Source organism: Anabrus simplex, chromosome 6, assembly GCF_040414725.1.
Source record: "Anabrus simplex isolate iqAnaSimp1 chromosome 6, ASM4041472v1, whole genome shotgun sequence".
NCBI classification, from domain to species: domain Eukaryota; kingdom Metazoa; phylum Arthropoda; class Insecta; order Orthoptera; family Tettigoniidae; genus Anabrus; species Anabrus simplex.
In genome coordinates this window covers 303,437,148-303,458,554 of record NC_090270.1, presented here as the reverse complement: position 1 = coordinate 303,458,554, position 21,407 = coordinate 303,437,148, and the positions used below count along the sequence as shown (strand labels likewise).

Sequence of the window (21,407 nt, the reverse complement as noted above, 5' to 3'; positions counted from 1 at the left end):
CACGGCTGCCGACAGTGGGATTTGAACCCACTATCTCCTGGATGCAAGCTCACAGCTGCGCGCCCCTAACCGCATGGCCAACACACCTGGAACTGATATTTATCCATATGATTTGAGGATGATGTGAGTGAAGATCTCATGTGAGTGAAGTATTTCCATTTGCTAAAATCTACAACCAAAAAACTTCAGAGATTCAAAGACAAACCAATGAATATTCCCTTTTATGAATAGGTCAACCTAGAATTTTCTCCAGAAATGTTTACACACTGATAGCCCGCCTGGTGGCCACGTTTGTTAAGGCGTCAAGTCTATGGGGTCTGACACTGTGATTAGATGGCTCGAGTCCTATTGGTGCAAAAAAATTCCACCATCAGAATGTTGGCTGGTGGGGCAGGAGAGGTGGTATTGCCTGCCAAAGCTTGAATTCGATTACAAACCTCTCCACAATATTCATATGGAGTGAGGGCAAACGATCATCGAATGGCCTTGATTATGTGCCAACACCGGGTTTCACCCTCTCCCTGCCTCATTATCATCATCCCACCACATCGAGGTCGCCCATGGGCATCAAACAGACAGACCTGCATCATTACCACAATTTTATAATTATAATAATAATAATTATCATTATAATTATTACTTTTTTACAAACTTCATCACATAGATCCGTATTTATACAATTTAAATTAAGAACTAGTGTTAGGTTTAATGGTCCACCCAATCAATACACTTCACTTTACAAATGAACATACATTCAATTTTAAAACACATTAAACAAAGAATGATTAATATATTTTAATATTGAATTTGTTTTCAATTAAACAAAGAATGTTCAATACATTTTATTACTGAATGTGTTTTCACTTGTAAAGTGAAGTGTATTGATTGGGTGGACCATTAAACCTAACACTAGTTCTTAATTTAAGACTTGCATCAGGCGAGCTGAACATGTCCTCAGACACTCCCAGCGCTAAAAGCCATATGATAAATAAATAAATAAATAAATAAATAAATAAATAAATAAATAAATAAATAAATAAATAAATAAATAAATAAATAAATAAATAAATAAATAAATAAATAAATACCAGTACATGCAATTACTGCCATTCAGATATCAGTACCCACATCCAAGGGCCTGATACTCTTTCCCCATTTGTTTTTTTTTTTTGTTTGTTTGTTTTGAAGTTCTGTACTGGCTATTAGAAGAAATGTTAATTTTTCAGTGAAAAACACCTATGATGCACACACATACAAGACATTTTTACTTATCAGCACACATGATACACTGTATAATTGAGGGGCTCGGGAGTAAATAATGGTAAGGGACATGACATAGCAACCACAAACTTGTCAACGTTGTGATTCACCTGTGGTTGCTATTAAACTTGCCACGTCCCTTACCATTATTTACTCATTTATCTATTTATTTACTCTTTCTTTATGGAATAGCAACCACAGGTGAATAACAGCATTGATAAGTTTGTGGTTGCTATTAAACATGCCATGTTCCTTAACATTATTTACTCCTGAGCCCTTCAATTCATGGCATGTAAGGGAGTACCATAAGAAAAATCAGTCATTTCTGGTGATGATATAAAAGTTTTAAGCCTTTTCAGTAACCACAATGATTTTAGATCCCATCAGCTACTTTTATAATGTCAAAATTTTGTTTGTAGGAGTTCTTTTAACTTCCAGTAAATCTACCAACACCTTCAAATACCACCGAATTGAGCCAGGATTGAAGCTACCAACCTGAGCTGAGATGGCCGGTGGTCTACTGTCTGAACCACTCAGCCCGTCAAAGCATGGCTTTACTGAACCTCAGACATAGCGATATTGACAGTTTTATCAGTGACAATCATGAAGACAATATCATTTTGCAAAATCTGCTATCTACATATAGTTACTCTCATTCCTGTAAAGCCCCTAATTTATAATCATTAATTGTAGACTTTACACATTTATCTGAATGATGAGGTATTTTCTGCTGGGATGGATGTGTGCCTTCATCACTTCTATGCCACACCATGAAAATTTAGCAATAATTCTGCCATCACTGTATATGCTTCCGGTCATAATTAAAAAACCTGGACCACTTCCAAGCAACTGATACATTAACAAGCATCGACAATAAATTACATTACTGATGATATCAGTCAGACTACCAACTTTAAGAAGAGATGCAATGAATGATATATATATCTATATATATATATCTTGTCATCGGCAATGAATGTGTTAAAAGGTAATGCAAGAGAGAGATAGTCCCATTAACAGAAGTAACATTCTTAAAATTCACATAAGTTATATTCCATTCATGAAATAAATCTTGCAGTGAAAGGAGAAAACTATATGAAAAACTTATTTACCAGTTATGAGATCTTGAAAAGATCATGAATGTTTAGATCAAAAATGATTAGTTGGAATCAAGTGGAAAGAGACCAAGTTGGTGGAGACTAATCCTTACAGACTAAGAAACAGTCTAAATACAATCAAAAGGAACAAGACAGTTAAAGGAAAGCATTTTGAAATTCTTAAAATATCATCAGAACATGAAAGCTTGTAAATTTCCGCTTTTGTGTGAATCCTAATCATAGCTTTTCAATCATCTCGCAGGCAACAGCCTGAGATTCAAAACGTAGCTGCACCAGTAAGAAGCATATGACTATCAATCAGGTATCAGGCTTCACCATCAAAACGCTCATGGGCTGTAAATGGATTAATATCCAATCTGCAAACAATTCGCTAGTTGAGATCAATAACAGAATTAAATTCAGAAAAATCCCACACCAATCAACAAATGGTGGTATGCATGATGTACTGGAGACTACACCAACCAAGAGTTAAATCAAACAAATTTTCAATTCGCAGAAATGAAAACCATGAATTTATCTGATCTTTACACCTAGCCAGTCAATTTTCTTCCTAACTTACATTAAGTATGGAATGATAGATTGTTGTATTTCACAATGAAACAAGACCAGAATTAAGTTTCTTGGAACATGATTAACAATACAGGGAAGTTTGAACATTCGTTTTTTCTATCAATCAAACAGGCAAACATAAATGTTTGAATTGTAGATTTACATATAATGGCTATTTACAATATAAACATAATCTATCCTCACTATATATGAACGCTGTACAATGTACACATATAAAAAATGGCCACGTATTTACACATGCATAACTTCTTGTACGAAAGAGGTAATGTTATCTTCTTCTTCTTCAGTCCATACATAATGAACACAATGAATCACATTTGCTTCGAGGAAGGAATCTGATGGTGAAGGTCTGGAACTGCATCACGTCGACTCACCATCTTAAAAAGGAAAATAAGTTCTTAGAAGAAAATTTAAACAATTGTATGATTTAAAAATGCATGTAATAAACAAGGCACAGATTTTGATGACCTAATAAAAGCCCAAAAATAACCTATAAAATGATCTAAAATTAATTTAAAATGACTCAAGAACAGTAAAAAGGAGACCAAAAACCTGCAATTACTGAGAACTGACTATATTTATAGACGTGTCAATAATAATAATAATAATAATAATAATAATAATAATAATAATAATAATAATAATTTACAGTTCTGAATGTATTTCTTCCAGTAAAAATCAATGGATATATTGCATGCTATTGTTGAAATAGCATTCCATAACAGCAAATGCCTGAAAAAGGACAAAAGAGATCATTACTGGTTAACCTAATACAATAATGAATAACAACAGTCCACACTGTGCAACTGTAGAGTTCAGTAGTTATCTTATTTCATGTTACGATTGATGAAAGTGACTTTGCACAGGTTCTCAGTTTGCAGAAATAAAAAAAACTATTGGTTGTCCATCAGTATGTTTTTATACAGTACTTAGAAAAGCTGCTGTCAGCATCTACCGATGCGAGAGGTATACCTGAAATGTCCTAAGTAACTTGGTGTTAGTTCCTCTCCAATGCTAGACATGATAAAAAATACCCCCCTCCCCCCCGGCAAGAAAACTGTTTGTTAAGAGCACATGGTTTCATAGTTCGAGGTTTTCTCAAGAATACATTTTACTTTCACACACACCACAATGATAACTTCACCATGAACACTTGTCAATGCTTCAAGGCTTTCTCCAATGTTCCAACTGTTGCAATAATGTTTAATAAGAAAGCGCGCGAAAGTTGACAGCAAGGAGCCAAAATTCACTTTTATCTACGCCAGTCTTCCTTGCATGTCATCTCTTAAAATAAATTCTTGAGTGACATAAATAGCCCGTGAATCTTGTGAATTAAAATAATCTACAGCAAGTTTCACTCCTTGAAGAATCTCATAATAATATGCACAGGCATTGTAGTAACAACACATGGCCTATCATCTTCAGATATCACTAGTAGAGTACAGAATGGAGCACAGTTTTATCACCTTATGAGAAAACTCTTCTTTGGGTTAAGCAAGTTTCATTAATATCAAAATTAATACTCTACAGAAGCTTCTTTGTACCAGTTACCACATACAGTCTAGAAACCTGCATCCAAACAAAAAGAAATATCAGCAAACTACAAGCAGTGGAAATGAAGTTCTTAAGAACTTCAGAAAACGAGGAGGGACAAAATAAGAAATGAAGAAATACACTATCTTGTCCAAGTGTAACAACCCCTTAGTGAGATCTGTGCCAAAGCCAGCTCCAATAACGGACTATTTATATCGATATTATAAATTTACTCATTCGGGACAAATATTTCGGATTCCCTATGGGAATCAACATCTATAACATCTGATAGCCAAGCAGGCATCAATTTTTGGTAGACAAAGTCTCTCGTAGTGCATTGGCACTGCCGGTGGTTCCAAGTAGCCTATGCAGTGGCCTCCAAGATATGCACTAGCCAGTGTCTTGGTAGGTGTGCTAGGTACCAACTGATGAGTCCAACCTAGCACACGAGGGCAAAATGCTGGTAACCAGGAATGAGTTAGCTGGAAAATTTATAATGTCCAATAACGGACCATTTACATTGGTATTACAGTGAAGGGTAGCAAATATTTGTCGCATGATAGACTACGTAAAGATTGAGGAGATAATCATGTGAAGGTGACTAGCATAGTGCATACTAAATTTATCTTGGTGGTAGCCCCATTATATATACTGAAAAAGTTGTGAAATCACTTACTAATGAAGACAAAATCCAGGAAGTGGACAGGCACCCACATCTTTGAACTGTGGCGCGTATGCTGAAACTTGCACCTTTGAGTTTCGACTCGAGTCGATCGAAATGTTGTCGTATTTAAGACGACAGTCAGTCAGTCAAAGTCATTTCTATCGCACATGGCCGAATTTAACCCCCAAATAATTTATGGTCGAAGAGTGTGACCAGAAAACAATGTTTAACCCACTGGTACGAAATATAAGGCTTCAGCTGCCAATTTCTTTTTCTGCAATAATACGCAAATGATTACCTCAAAATAGTAAACACACGCTCTAACAAACCAACGAATCACAAGCCTGACCCCGCCCCTACTTCTCCTACGGCCACTCCTTCTTCCCCTCCACCTACATTCCCCTCCACAGCTAATATGAGCCCCAGACGCACTCGCAGTAGAACACAACAAGCCTTCAAACACATAGGCACAAGACTTCCACAACAACTATAGTAAGTACCCTTTCCATACACACACTAGGCATTCCTTCATACACACACTACCGACATACTTATATCACCTTATCTTTACAGACTACAACAACAAACGTAGACGAGAGAGGTGTTGCCACCAACTACTTCTAAATACAAGCTCGAGACCTGCTGTTTGCTATATTGAAACTTGCCATAGTATATCACAAGTTGGGATATATAACACAACAAAATTTCTTCATGACAAAGACCCATATCAATAAGACGTACACCAGTTTCAGAATGTTCTCGAAGATTACCTTACGCAGCTAAAATCAACATAACTTAGAAGTAAAGGAACTGCACAGAGGACAGAAGAATGGAATCTATGTAGCATGAATTGAAAATCTTAACAAGTGTCTACCTATACGTACCATTTTAATATGTTGAAACTTTTTAAATGTTATATATTGTGGCCTGCGTGTTTTAATATGTTTTACATATTCATGTTCTAATTTGTAACTTTTTACCCTGACTACTGATATTTTAATTATATGCTATTGTACACATTTCCATCCCCCATTAGACATCCGGATGCCTAATACAATAACAACTTGTGAATTGTCTAATGGCTAAAACAAATCATGTACTAGCTGATGATGGCTGTTAAAGAGCCGAAACCGGTACTAGTTTAATCTATAAAAATAAATTGTGTATTGAATGGTGGAAAAACACATTTCTTATCTATACTTTGAATCTGTCAATACAGAAAATGAAATTTATAAATAATAACACAATCAATATAATCGCTGTAGTCCACAAATAATGACAGAAAAGTCATACACACTTAATCGCTCGTAATAATGGATGCATCAGTGATAGGGTTCTCGCTGTAACTGAAGGATAATACACAATTTAGTATAGGAATTTTCAAGGGACAGAAAATGGCTGTCGTTACAACAAAGTTCTTGCTATATGCCGTACTCGATACAGCAGACTTCTACTGTCATTATTTGCACATGGACTTCGTAGCTTTATCAACAATGGTGTACAGGGGCCAAACAAATTTGGCATTATTCATTTTTATTTTATTTTTTATTTCGTGTGGCTATTTTTAGCCGAGTGCAGCCCTTGTAAGGCAGACCCTCCGATGAGGGTGGGCGGCATCTGCCATTTGTAGGTAACTGCGTGTTACTGTGGTGGAGGATAGTGTTATGTGTGGTGTGTGAGTTGCAGGGATGTTGGGGACAGCACGAACACCCTGCCCCCGGGCCATTGGAATTAACCAATTAAGGTTAAAATCCCCGACCCGGCCGGGAATCGAACCCGGGACCCTCTGAACCGAAGGCCAGTACGCTGACCATTCAGCCAACGAGTCGGACGGCATTATTCATTATATACTGTGATAACATTCTAGTCTTTCCTGCAATCTTCCATGTTCTTCACATTATACTATTTTATTGTAAACTGGTCGAAGAATTATTTTCTTAAGTGATAACCCTGTTGGGTCATTAAATTCCTTTCATGAGAGTATTTGATGTGTTATTGGAAAAGAAAAAGAAAGACCACCACCCCTGATAATCTTTGTATTAGGAAATATCATGGTCTGGAACCATAAAGCCTTAAATGATAATCGTAATTTTTTTATAAGTCCTTTTTAATATATTCTCCTTATTTTTGTCCTTTCTTACCATCCATTAAATCCTCCATGTGGTCCTAAGCACATTATTGCAATTACTTCCACTTAATATGAGGAAAGATCTTCATTGGAGTAATCACATAAACAGGATTGTAAGTAAATGTCACAGATCTCTTCACATGGTTATGAGGGTATTTGGGGGTCATTTTAAGGATGTAAAGGAGAGGGCACATAAGTCTCTGGTAAGACCACAATTAGAGTATGGTTCCTGTGTATGGGACCCTCACCAGGAATACTTGATTCAAGAACTGCAAAAAATCAAAGAAAAGCAGCTCGATTTGTTCGGGGTGATCACCAACAAAAGAGTTGTGTTACAAAAATGTTGCAAAGTTTGGGCTGGGAAGACTTGGGAAAAAAAGAAGGCGAGCTGTTCAACTAAGCAATATGTTCACAATATATAAAGATTTGAAGATTTCCACCCAATCAATAAAACTGAAGAACTGTAACTCGCTTAAACCCATACAACAGATTGCAAACCATACAAAATGTGTAAATTTAAATTGTAAATATCGTACCTTGAAATGAATTATGTTTAATGAGCATTATACAGATGATTTCTCAAAAACTGAAAAGAGCCTTTTAGAGCCAGTAGCACAATTTCTTGTCTTAATTTTGTTCTTAGACTGAAACAGCCACAAAATTCCCCTTACAGTAACAGTTTGGAGGTTTTGGTCTTAAAACAGCCCACCTTGGGTTCAAAGATGTTCTTTTTCTCAGTATAGACAGATAATGGTGGTTGTTGTTTGTCCATTTCAAAGCAGACCATGGGACTGATGATGAAATTGGTCCTAATTCTCCTTTCTATTACCATTATGTCAACTCTGTGTGTACATCAGTTTTGAGTAACACAGAGAACCTTTTCATACACCTCGTAACTCCACTCGGTCAGGACTAACACTATTTTTTATCTTATGAGATGATGTCTTGTGTTTCAGAGGAGTTCTCTGTGTTGATAAAAGGAAAGGATATGTGCAAGTGTTTCATTCTCTTTGCAGTGTCTGCCACGGGTATTGTCATGTTTTATTCCATGGAAAGTTCTCACAAAGGCAACATCACACGTAGTTTAAATGGCATTGCAATCAGAGCTGCTCAGCCCTTCTCTCGAGTCAATCTAGCTGTTGGCTTTCAAACACTCCTCATATAAACTATGCCTCTGCCACGAGTTCTTAACTAACACCAATTTTTGTACGCCTCTGTTTAAAGTACAGTTCTGATAACCTTACGAGTTTTTTATCTTTGGATTTTGAGACCAATTGCTAATGCCCCGTTGTTGAATACATATTTCACATTCTTCAGGCCTTAGACTGCTTTTATGTATTCATTATTCGATCTCTTGAGGATGTTACAAGCTTTTAATTGGTGGATAAATGATTCCCATTGATACTTCTTTTCCTTGCGCCTATCCATTCTGGATGTCGGCAACCATTTTGGCTGTGCTTTCTCTTTTAAGAGTTATTTGGAATAACTCTCAGTACAAATTATATTTATTCTTATCTCTTTCCGGTCTAACTGCGAGCATAGCTTGCAGCAGCCGAAATTACGTTCAGGACGTGCTGCGGGCATAGCCCGTAGTAAGGTTTGACAATTCGCTAAGAATCGAGAACGAGCTATGCACGCATTCTGGTGGTTACATCGTGTTTCCTAATGTATTACTTACGAGAGTATTTAAGCAGATGGCAGTATTATATGTCTAAGTCAGAGAATTTACAATATATTTGAACAGCATGCATCAGTAGATGTTGTCACTCAGTGAGCTCTAAGACATGGCTTCTCGCGGCAAACATGTGCTTGACGAAAGTGATATTGTCGATATTTTATGATATATTGTAAGTTTATGCGCAAATGAACATATTATTGACATATGAATTCGAAACAACTTCTTGCATTTCATTATGATTGGAGTTCGTTTTACGGCCTAGCTCATATTCCCGCGTAGTTCATATTTGCGTGAATACGTAAGATTGTCTACATATTCGTAAAGTTGTCTGTTTAGAAGACTGTATTTTCTCTTCCTCAGAAGTCTTTTGTGGTATGTGGAACAATATTTTTACATTTGAGTAACTTTCAACATTTATCAATTAAAATAAAATTTTGTAAGAGCACCCATTTTCATTATTGTAATTATTACTATTATTATTATTATTATTGAAAAATTATTATTTTTATATCGTACTTATTATCGTTGTTGTTTTGTAATTGCAATGCACATTTTATATTAGCGAAATAGGGTAAATATCACTGTATTTCAGAAAAATGTACTTGCTTCATTATCCGTCAGACCTTTCCTCAATTCGCAAAACATGGTATAATATATAAACAATTTTAAAATCTCAAGTGATAGTTGACATGATACAAAGAGCACTTTTGAAAATTAGATGCTCAAACAAGCACAAAGAAAAAAGAATCATGCCAATATCTCCTACAGGTACAGAGATATAATATTTTAAATATCCTTAAAAATGCCCAGTCCAGAACGTTTGTTAGGGATATTAAGGCCCAGACTGGAATGGGTTAAGGGAATTTGTATGTTTTCTTGTGGTAATATATTCTACAGGGTCTCTCTTATAAACCCAGACCGAACGCACGGTGTTTGTACTCTGGGCTACGGCAGCTGCAGTATGGGAGGTGCATGCATATTTCTTGACCTTGTAAGCAGCCTGCACGTGTTCGACTTCAGCTGTTAACATGGTGAGACAGTTATCATTGCACCACCATATTTTTGTATTGTAAAAGTTCTGGTTTCATCTTAATGGTCGTGTGAACAGTCATGACTAGGGAGCGGATTTTTATGTGCTAAAAATGTGAAAAATATTTACTTTTTATGTGCTGAAAAACTTTAAAATAGGTGATAAAAAAATTGAAATTATTTTCCTTTAAATATCACATAACTACTCAAGAAGTAAATAAATATAATGTTTTGTATTAGAATATGGTGCTACCAAACGTGCTCCTTAAGGCAAAATGGTGTCTGTGTATGGAAACATGCTGTATGGTATATTAATTTTTGATATGCCAGAGTAGATATTATGAATGGTTATTTTTATTTTCTGAAGGTAATGTTTTGTTTAAATATGGCAAAAGCAACCTATCATCTTTGAAAAAATAGTACCAGTTCGTACTCACCCATCACATGCTGGCATATTAGTTGCTAGAAGTAGTCTCAGAATTACAGTGAACAACAAAGGTCATCTCCAAATTGTTCATCACAAATGCATGCCGATTATCTCTAACGAACGCCTTATACTGCGAAAACGATCGCTCCACATCACAGGAAGTCAGACGAGCATAGTTAAAGAGAGGAACGTCACCAACAATAACGCCATCAATTTCGCCAACATGAGCACCCTCTAATACATTAGAAATTTGGCACATTGTTTGAAATCCTCTGTTTTTCCTGAACAAATTTTGATATTTGACCTTTAACAGTCCCTGTACCTGCGAAGCCGGGAGTGAATCTAATTTATTTTCAACAGCGTGCACTTCCTTCACTGTTTCGGACAACAGGTTAGTGGATTTTTCAAGTATGTCTATAGTTTTACACAAGAAGCTTAGATTGGCAGATATAAACACCAAATCATTTTTCAAAGAGCTGTCTTTTAGTATATCTTGAAGAATCTCAATTGACGACGCGTCGTTTTTATCTAGCACGTTCACAATGGATGCAAAACTTTCGAAATTGTCTGCGTAGTATACCACAGTGCTAAGCCAGGTACCCCACCGCGTAACAATAGGCAGAGGAGGAAGTGCAAGATCCAGGTTTTTCTCTTGAAAGAGATTGATTCTTGAGGGTGCTTTTACGAAGACTTTTTTGCCATTACACACTAATTTATCCACTTGAGGATACTGAGCCCGCACAGTTTCACATAACCTGTGTAGAGCATGAACAACGCAAGTTATGTGTATCATTTTTGGAAAGCTCACAGAAAGGCCTTCAGCTGCCTTTTTCATGTAAGCTGCACTGTCAGTAAGGAAAAGCAATACATGGTCGTATTTTATACCTTTTGGCCAAAGTAAGTGCATGGCTTCATTGAATAACCTAGCTACAGTGAAATGGTTTGCAGCAAGCATTTCTTTACACGCTAGCAAATAAGAATGTTCCCAAGCAGTTTTGTCATTCTTCAACACACCAACTACAACATTTCCTACTTTTCTGCCACTTGAATCAGTGGTTTCGTCAATGCTCACCCACAGTTTGTCGCTATCACATACTGCTATCTCTGTAAAGTTTCTTCGTAACATTTTGGGAGATAGTTTTTCCGTAATGTGGATTCGTCTGGAGGCTCAAAATTAATGTACTTTGTTAGGAAATTTCTCAGTCCCGGAGTATTTATTTTACCAAGAGGAATGTTGGCGCAAACAAATGCTCTGCACACATCTAAATAATACTGGGAATATTTAGACGGGCCTGCATTTGAAGTAGCTGGCTCATCTATTAGTAATTGTCGCGAACGCACACGCGAAGCAGCCGCAGTATGCTTATTTCCAGACAAATGCTGGATTACTTGAGAACGTTGATCTGCACGTACTGTTTTACCACATGGTTGGCAAAATAATACTTTTCCATCGGTAGTGAAAATGCTTTTAAATTCCACCACATATTCTTGAAGACGCGACCTTGTATTCGACTTCTCTCCTGGCATTATTTTGCAGGTTACGACACATGCATTTACGGTGAATCACTGTTTCAATAAAAACAATAGCAGTGGAAACTGAAGGAAATATTTCTTATAAATCCATACAAAATCACACGACCACGGGAATGATATATGGACTCGAACAAGCTAACCTTACTCTTAGGAGTGATGAAATTCCAATACCTAATGGTGGGGCAATATTCTTCCGAGTCTCCCATGTCGTAACGGAATTACGTCACCTTATCTCTCCGTGATTGCCTTTCGCTGATATTCTATAAACAAAACCCGAGAGGGCTGACTCATAAAGAGTTGGAATGACATCATGCAAAGAAACATCTTGTACAGCAAATCAAATCGCTGTCTAAAGTGACGACGTAGCCAGTGACCAGCAAGTTTTAGAACTTATGGAGGGAAGTCCATAAATAGCCGAAACATTCAGATACATGATGTTAAATACACTGTTAAAAACAATACCGTAATCGTAAAATGAAAATATGAGCATTGTTTTATAACACAGAAGCATTTTAAATTTTATTAATCAACAAATATTGCCGATTTATGTGCTTATTATAGATTTTCTTAAAATAAGTATTTACATAAAAATGTGAAAATATGTGTTTTTATGTAAAATAAGATTCAGTTTTTACACTTGGGGATGCACAATAGGAATAATGAACTTCGTAACTTGCGTTAAAACTTATGCAAAAAAAAATATGTAATTACATAAAAATCCGCTCCCTAGTCATGACTCTCCTTACTGGTGTGCAGAAAATCCTAATGGTGTTTATGAAGTCTCTCATTATAGTAGGAAGATTGGTGTTTGGTGTGCTTTTAGTGCAAGACGAATAACTGGGCCTATTTTTTTTTTTTTAGACGACAGTAAATGCAGAGAGGTACCAAGATGACATTTTTGACGCCGTTCTTCCATCAATTAAAGGAAGAAGAAAAATCACACGGGTGGTTTCGACAAGATTCGGCCCCTGCTCATACAGCAGAAGATTCTATTCTTATAAACTCGGAAGTGTCTGCAGACAGTGATCAATGCTGTCTATTTCCCCCCCTGTTTTCCAGATCTAACCATATATGATTTTTACTTGTGTGGTAAACTGAAAGAAAAAGTGTATCGAACAAATCATCACATTGGATGAATGGAAAGAAAACATTACGAATGAAATCAGAAACATTACAGTGGCAGAACTCATTCGCATCAGCCAGAATGTGGTTACCAGATACAATGCCTCTACAACCCAGGAAGGACGACACTTCCAGCATCTCTTAGAAGGGAAGATTTCATATAAGATTCTATATACGCTTAAAGGAGGGGGGCCGCACAACGTCTGAGGCAGCTGTAGTAGTGCAGAGTACAAACATCGTGTGTTCAGTCTGGGTTTATAAGAGAGACCCTGTATATGCTGTCCTGTGGTTGTTAATATATGTCGTGATTGTTTCTAACATGTTCCCCACTAAAAGTTGCTGAACACTTCATTTTAATTTTACGAAAGTATCTGAATTATGTAAATGAGCAATCAAAGCGATAAGGGAACTCAACTAAGCTGCATGCCATATTTATGGGAGAGAAAGCTTCTGTTCGTCACTGTGCCAGCTCAGTGCGAACTACGCACTCGCCATAGAGGAAGGACCTTAACACAGTAAGGGTACAGGATGCACCTGTCTAACAAAATCTTTATCACACTCAAAAAAAAAAATAAAAAAACATATTAATAAATGAAATATTAATGACTTGGAAATGCCCTAATATTAAATTGGGGGAGTTCCAGATTGACCATGTGGCCATGGACAAGAATTATCACAAAGAAATTTATAATGTGAAAGTACTCCGTGGGGTAGACATAGATTCAGATCACTATATTTCCAAGATTAAAATAAAATTAGTGCCAAAAAAGAAGAACAAAATATCCAAATCCAATAGGAGGAAGAAGTATGACCCTAGTTATTTAATTAATAATAAACTGTATTTTGAAAGGTCTAAAACTCCTCTAAGCGACAATTTGGGGACGGTAATTGAAAAATTAAAAACCATAGCTGAAGAAATTGCTCCTGTTAAAAAACGAAAGAAACATGCTTGATGGAATGTGGAGTGTGACACAGCGATTCAAAACAGGCACAAAGCAAGGTTGAATGATCAACAAAAGAGAACAGAAAAGTCCCGTGAAGAACTAAATAATGCTAGAAAAGAAAACAAACAGCCAAAGAAATCAGAAGGGTTAAGAGAAATTATCACAAAGAATCATTAAACGCCATAGACGAAGCATTCATACAACATAAGACGAGGGATTTTTATAAAACGTTTCGACAATACCAATCAAACTATATGCCTACTCCACCAACACTTATGATGAGAAATACAAATGGAAAACTGGCACATAGTAACCAAGAGAATGCAGAAATTTTAGCTCAATACTTTCAAGAATTACTTAATAGCGAAGAACCAACACAATACCTAGAGTATGACCTTCATTCAAAAAATAAAACACCAATAGAAAAAGTTATACCAACAGATTACAATGAAGTGTTGAAAGCCATCCATTCACTTAAAAATTACAAAGCTCCAGGGGAGAATCAACTAACTGCAGAAATATGGAAGAATGCTAATACACAAACCATTCAGAATTTACATAAATACCTCATAGACATTTGGAATACTGAAAAAATGTCCGAAGAGTGGAATATGGTGATAATACACCCTTTACATAAAAAAGGTGATAGATCAGATCCCAACAATTATCGGGGGATATCATTGCTGGATATCACTTACAAAATTTTTTCGAAGTTATTATACATGAGAATTCAAGGACAACTTGACTGTGAACTTGGAGAATACCAAGGAGGCTTTCATCCAGGGAGAAGTTGTCCAGATCAAATTATCAGTTTAAAGTGGATTATGAAGCATCATAGGGTTAGAAACAAAAAGTTACTTATCACTTTCGTTGATTTTAAAAAGGCAGAAATCGTGAGTCATTATTGAATATCCTAAAAGAATTTGGTTTACATCCAAAACTTATTCGCCTTATTGGAATTACCCTTAAGAACACTAAATCTAAAGTCAGATTTAGAAATGAACTCTCAAAGCCATTTGACATTAATACTGGACTTCGGCGATGGACTTTCACCATTATTGTTTAAATGTGTGTTGGAAAAAATCATGCGGGAATGGAATAAGATGTGTCAACCTAACATCAAGATTGGCAGAAAAATAAGACTCAATTGTTTAGCATTTGCTGATGATTTTGCACTACTTGCTAATGATATGGAAGAAGCTAAATTTCAAATAGAAGAACTTGATAACATAGCAAGAAAAGTTGGATTGCAAATTTCATATGAAAAAACAGAAATAATGCCAACCTTCCCTGTTACAGCACCAACAATTACTTTAGCCAATACCAAACAAATTAAAATTGTGAATAAGTTTAAATATCTTGGTGAAATTATAACTTGGAACACCAATGAAAAATCATCAATAGAAAGCAGAACATTTAAGTTAAAAAAAGCACTACGGACATGGCCAACGTACAAGAAAAAATCTCTTTCAATAAATGCTAAACTTCAACATTACTGTTCCATCATTAAACCTGAAGCGACTTATGCTTGTGAAACACTATTTAAATTGAACACCAAAGCAACAACTGATACATTGCAAAAGGTTGACAGAAGGATACTCAGAACAATCATTAATAAAAAACATCAGGTGGATGGACAATGGAGATTATTGCCTAATGCAGTGGTTTATAGGGAAAGTGAATCTATAATAGATACAATGAGAAAAAGAAGAATTGCCTTTTTCTGTCATCTTTCTAGATTAAATGATAATAGGATAATAAAACAACTATTTAATTACTTTTGGAAAAGTAAAACAAAAAATATTTGGTTTAAAGAAGTTCAGAATGATTTAGAAGAGCTGAATATTACAATGAAGCAAATTGAAAATAGAGAAGAAAAAAGGATTCTCAAGAACAAACAAATAAGATTGTCATTAAAAACTATACAACACAAACAATATGTCATATCTGATGAAGAAAGGGCAGCCAGGTCAGCCAGAATGAAGAGGTTTTGGGAAAGGAAGAAGATGATGCAAGCTAAATCTTCAGTTAATTCTTTGTTAACGTAAATGTATTTGGGTTTGATTTAAGTGCTCCAATGTGGGCTAAACTATGTAAATAAATAAATAAATAAATAAATAAATAAATGAAATACAATAATCTTTATATTTGTTACTGCCCTCTACCTGCAGGGAATTTGTAGTCTTAAAACGATCATGTATTCGTTTTTAATTTCCAAATGACAAGACTACAATTTACTACTTCCTGGAAAGACACTGTATTTGTAATAGAATTCACAGGTTGGTTTTCAGTTTGTTGAACAGTGAGAAACTACCACCGACATTCGTTGCTCGAGAGCATCATCTTATAATTGTCGTAATTGTTCTACAACAATAAAGGAATAAACAGAAATGGTATTTAATCCAAGTAAAACAATGTGAAAGAAAGCAATTTCTTTTGATGCTACACCATTTGAGAACGAAGCATTATCGCTCAACTTCAATAATAAGTTGGTTGCGACGAGTAGAACCAAGACGGTGAAGTGCTCACAGGCTGAAGAATACTTTACTCAGGTCTTGAGCTGACTTCCACCATACAGTGTAAAGAGGGTACCAAAGAAATTAACTGATTACCTTGTAAATATACAATTATACCCAAGATGCTATTCAACATGCACGACCAACCTACCTTTAGGGCCTGTACTACAACAGCCAGATAAAAGTGCGGTTTAAATTTATGTGGCAGTTTGCACATTTATCTGGAAGTCCGGTTGAAAACGCATACTACGACTTTAGTTTATGTGCAATCTGGGAGAATATTCTCAAATTTAGCTATGCCGAAGTTGGAGAGGCAGTTAACGCTCTTATCTGGGACTTTGCTCCTATGAGGGACACTACAGTAAAAATCAAGATGGCTTCACATCAAGATGAATCTATATCTGCATGATGCTATACAAAAAATAAGTTGTTATAACGTAATCTATGTATATATTTATAAAAGGTTTCATGCTTCCTGTCCAGTTATCACAGATTTTTTGAAGATTTTGCAAGGTAGCAAGTTGTTACTACTGACCATATGAGTTGCACACAAGCAGTTCAACTGCAAGCTTCCTAGGTAGCTGTAGTCATTGCGGCAACATCGCTTGATGCTGCCAAGCAGTGGATTCAAGTCCCAATAGTCCAACATTTTTTTTTATCTCCTAAATGTTAGTCGGTAGGGTATTAGAGGTGATAGTATACATTTCCTAATCATTAAGAGTGCAAGTCAAAAGTTTGGGTTCTATTCCAAATCTATCTGCGACGCACATATGGAATAAAGGTATACGGCGTTGTTCATAGTGATTCGTCCATTGAATGAGGACGTTTAAGTTATATTTCTTTGATTTCCTAACAACTTGCTAATAAGTATTTATGCTAAAATGAGAAAAATTCTTGCCAGTTACTATTCCAATAAAGTCTTGGAAAAAAGAAACTCACAACTTATTAAATTTCTTGTTTCTTAACCCGTTTACCCTCCCGCGTGGGTTTTTCGCTCGGACTTAGCAAGGGATGCCAACTCTACCACCTCAAAGGCAGTGTCCTTGAGCGTGGGACATTGGGTTAGGGAATACAACTGGGGAGGACCAGTACCTTGCCCAGGTGGCCTCACTTGCTATGCTGAACAGGGGCCTGGTGTGGGGGATGGGAAGATGGGAAGGAAGAGGGAAGGAAGCGGCTGTGGCCTTAAGTTAGGAACCATCCCGGCATTTGCCTGGAGGAGAAGTGGGAAACAATGGAAAACCTCTTCCAGAATGGCTGAGGTGGGAATCGAACCCATCTCCACTCAGATGACATCACGAGGCTGAGTGGACCCCGTTCCAGCCCTCGGAACCACTTTTTCAAATTTCGTGGCAGAGCCGGAAATCGAACCCGGGCCTCCAGGGGTGGGAGATAATCACACTAACCACTACACCACAAAGGTGGCCATATTCAATTAATAATCAAATTAATGATCCTACACTGCGTACAATGGCATTAATTATGAATATAAACTTTACTTTCGCCGAAACGCGCATTCTCATAAACACTGTAGTATTAGACAAAAAACAAAATTATACTGTGTGGTAGAGATTACTTGATAAGATACATAACCTGAATCTTAACCTTTGCATCCAGGTTACATTTTCAGTAATTTTATTTTCTACAATTTCAGAGTTTTGTTACATAGGTAATTAATTTTAACATTTCTTTGTATGTGTAGATTTCAGTCATAATTATGTTTTTGACCTGTACTTCCACATTATACCGTAGCTTAATAAGAGTCTGATACTGGACTCTAGTAATACAATTTCAAAAGGAATAGTGTTCAACAAATGTAAACACCAGGGAACACGCATACCCCTGTGCTAAATTTCACTATATTTTTAGTAACCTTATTACCAACGCAATAAAAATGTTACTACATATTCAGCATAACATTACAATCATTAAAATCCATTGGTAGTACGCTGATTAGCATTAGAGCATTAGACATCCGGATGCTCTAACGTAACATCTTTGTAATTTTGTCTAATAACTGTAAATTTGTGTGCTAGCTGATGATGGCCAAGATAGGCCGAAACCGGTACTAGTGCAATAATTCATTCACAATAAATGTATTGATCGGTGGAACATTTTTCTTGTCTATTACATTATATTGAGTCACTGTCGATTAATGTTTAATGGTCACTTTGTCACCAGCTTCCTTCACAGGCTGAAAAGTACAGCACGAATTATCAAGGATCTTCCTTTTTATCAAGCTATGTTGGTCAGGACTGAACCCAAAATCTCAGAAATATTACATTTTTTTTAACCCATTACTGCAGCATTCTAATCTAATAAGGTAACATTATCTCCTTGTAAATTATTTCTTGGCCTGAATGTTTGTGTATTACATCATATATTACAGAAATATTAGTTTACAGAAGAATACTCCCACTCTAATGGAAAAAGGCAACATTCTTTTAATGAATAGTTATCAAACTGAACTGACAGATAACACATACAGCAAAGTATTGGCATCATTCTTCTCCAGAACATTATTGTTGAGAACAGTTCGAGTTGCCTTCCATAAAGGGGAATAGAGATGTAGACTGAGCTGTTGTCACTGCCTGCAAAGTAAGAGATCTACCGCTAAAGATTACATATGCATAGAGAGGCTGAATAAACAACACAACACCAGACCTTGAACTTCACTACAAACATCTAAGAAGCAACTTTTTAAAGGGGCATTATAGCAAAAGTACTGTGTTTCAGAGCAATGCAAACAGAGGAAGATGTTAAAAGAACACACATTTTCAACCTAGCAGTAGAACAAACAGAAACTAACTATGCCAGATGAGTAACACTACAACTATCAAACTCTAAAGCAGTATGTTACTCTGTATAAATAAAACGGGAAATATTTCTAAAAATATATACAGTGAAACTTATTAACACATTTTCCCGTTTAGCACGTCATAAATTCGAAGTCCCAATTCTCACCGTATTCCATCCATCCATTATCTAAAGGCTTGCCATGTCACAAATTTTCACAATTACCGCTTAGTATGAACACATTTTTCCTAGCCCTGAAAATGATATTTGTCATCGCTTGTAAAAGAAACGCGATTTCCAACTCGGATAAGAGCCGTTGCCACAGTTGCGTGATTATGGGAAACAGCCTTCCTGAACTTCACAGGATAAGTTGCACTTTCGCGGAGCAAGCCGTTAGCCTCAGGAATATTCAGTTTTGTTTGCTGGTAAGCAGCGAGATTGCTGAATAGCAGAGTGAGCCTGTTTATGCTTGTATTTCGCATTCCATTCAGAAGGTAGAAATTTATTTTGTGTTGAGTGGTACAGTGAAGTGTAGCGAATATTTGTCGCGTGATACTGTAGCCTATATCTGGATTAGGAACATAAATGCGTGAAATTGACTAGCCTGGTGCATATTTGTATTGTGATAGCCTAGTTATGGATATGGAAAATGAGAAATTTCTTAGAAGAATAAACTGAAATATGTCAGAAAGTGCACCGGCATAAGTGCGCAGCTTCAAGTTTCAATTCGAACACTCAATTTGGTCGAAGTTTTAGTCTATCAACAAATGGTGGCCAAAGCCATTCCTGGCAGTTGCAAACAGTTGAGTGTAACCTCCAATTCATTGTCTAAGAGTGTGACCAGAAAATAATGTTTAATAACCCACTGCTTCAAAATAAAAGGCTTCCACTACCATTTGTTTTAGAAAGAGTGTGATTTGTAATAATATTTCAATAATCTTTTTGGCCCCTGTGCACATGTTTTCATATTTGTTATCTGGTATAATCCCCACCAGAACAGATTTTCATATTTGTTCTCTCGTGTTTTTCAGACATTTTAATACTTCCCTCTCTTCTTTAGAGATGGTAAATAGGCCTTTAGTTTTTACTGTAGCCGTGGATACACGACGTAAAATGTCCTCATGTCAGAAAATATCGCAGCTAGTGTTTCCATATCCCTGTTGGATAGTTGTTATTTGTATATTCATTAGTACATTTTCTCGCTTAACACGTTCCTTTTCCTTGTCCCCTGCAGAAATGTCTTAGCAAGGTTTCACTGTATACAAATTGTTTGCATTCAAATATGGTCAGTGTTTCTAATCACATAGAAAATGCAAATTATAATGTCAAACCTTGAAAATACACAGGACAGTGCTTCTGTCATGATTAATTCAGCTTCTGAAATTCCTGCACATTCTTCGGCTATTTTCCCAGTAACAATACAACAACAACAATAATAATAATAATAATAATAATAATAATAATAATAATAATAATAATAACAACAACAACAACAATAATAATAATCTAACACCCTAATATGCTTTTTCGGTTTTCTGAGATCCCGAGGTGCCAGAAATTAGTCCTGCAGGAGTTATTTTATGTGTTGGTAAATATACCAGCACAAAGCTGACATATTTGAGCACCTACAAATACCACTGAACTATGCTGGAATCGAACCCATCAACTTGGTCTCAGAAGGCCAGCACTTCTACCATCTGAGCCACTCAGCCTGGCTGCTGTCAACTGAAGTCCAGTGTCTGCAAAGTTTTTCTTTATTCTACTCTAGCAAAATCATCAAGGTTTCAACTATTTTTAAGTGTGCTTTTGTTCACTGAGATGTCAGTGCCAGACAGACATTAAGAACTTACTGTCAACCTTTAAAATAGATACTTAGAATCAGTATTTAGAGGAGAGGTGAGAGGGAGGCAATTTTTATAACCAGCTTTATCATTTAAAGGTAATCAATTTCTTTTCTACTCAGATCATACATTCAGCAGCTCTTCGGAAGAATAGAATATGATGTACAGAATTACTGAGAATACTGAAAGGTATTGATTTCCCCTCAAAGGAAATTTCAACCTTTCTCAGGATGTCAAAATACGTCACA

At 36.2% G+C, this 21,407-nt stretch overlaps 1 protein-coding gene across 10 annotated transcripts in view; it reads right to left on the bottom strand.

The window, feature by feature from the left end:
* Nucleotides 1–990: 990 nt before the first annotated feature.
* Nucleotides 991–21,407, bottom strand: part of Alh (Alhambra) — a 338,473-nt gene continuing 318,056 nt past the window's right edge. For 9 of the 10 annotated variants that reach the window (XM_067150502.2, XM_067150504.2, XM_067150512.2 and 6 more), the window contains 2 exons: nucleotides 19,009–19,113; nucleotides 991–3,325 (listed from right to left, as the gene is read on the bottom strand). In XM_067150502.2, coding sequence (XP_067006603.2) covers nucleotides 19,042–19,113 — 72 coding nt within the window. In that variant the 3' untranslated portion in view covers nucleotides 991–3,325; nucleotides 19,009–19,041. The remainder of the gene's footprint in view (nucleotides 3,326–19,008; nucleotides 19,114–21,407) is intronic. The other variant, XM_067150503.2, reaches the window with a different exon arrangement.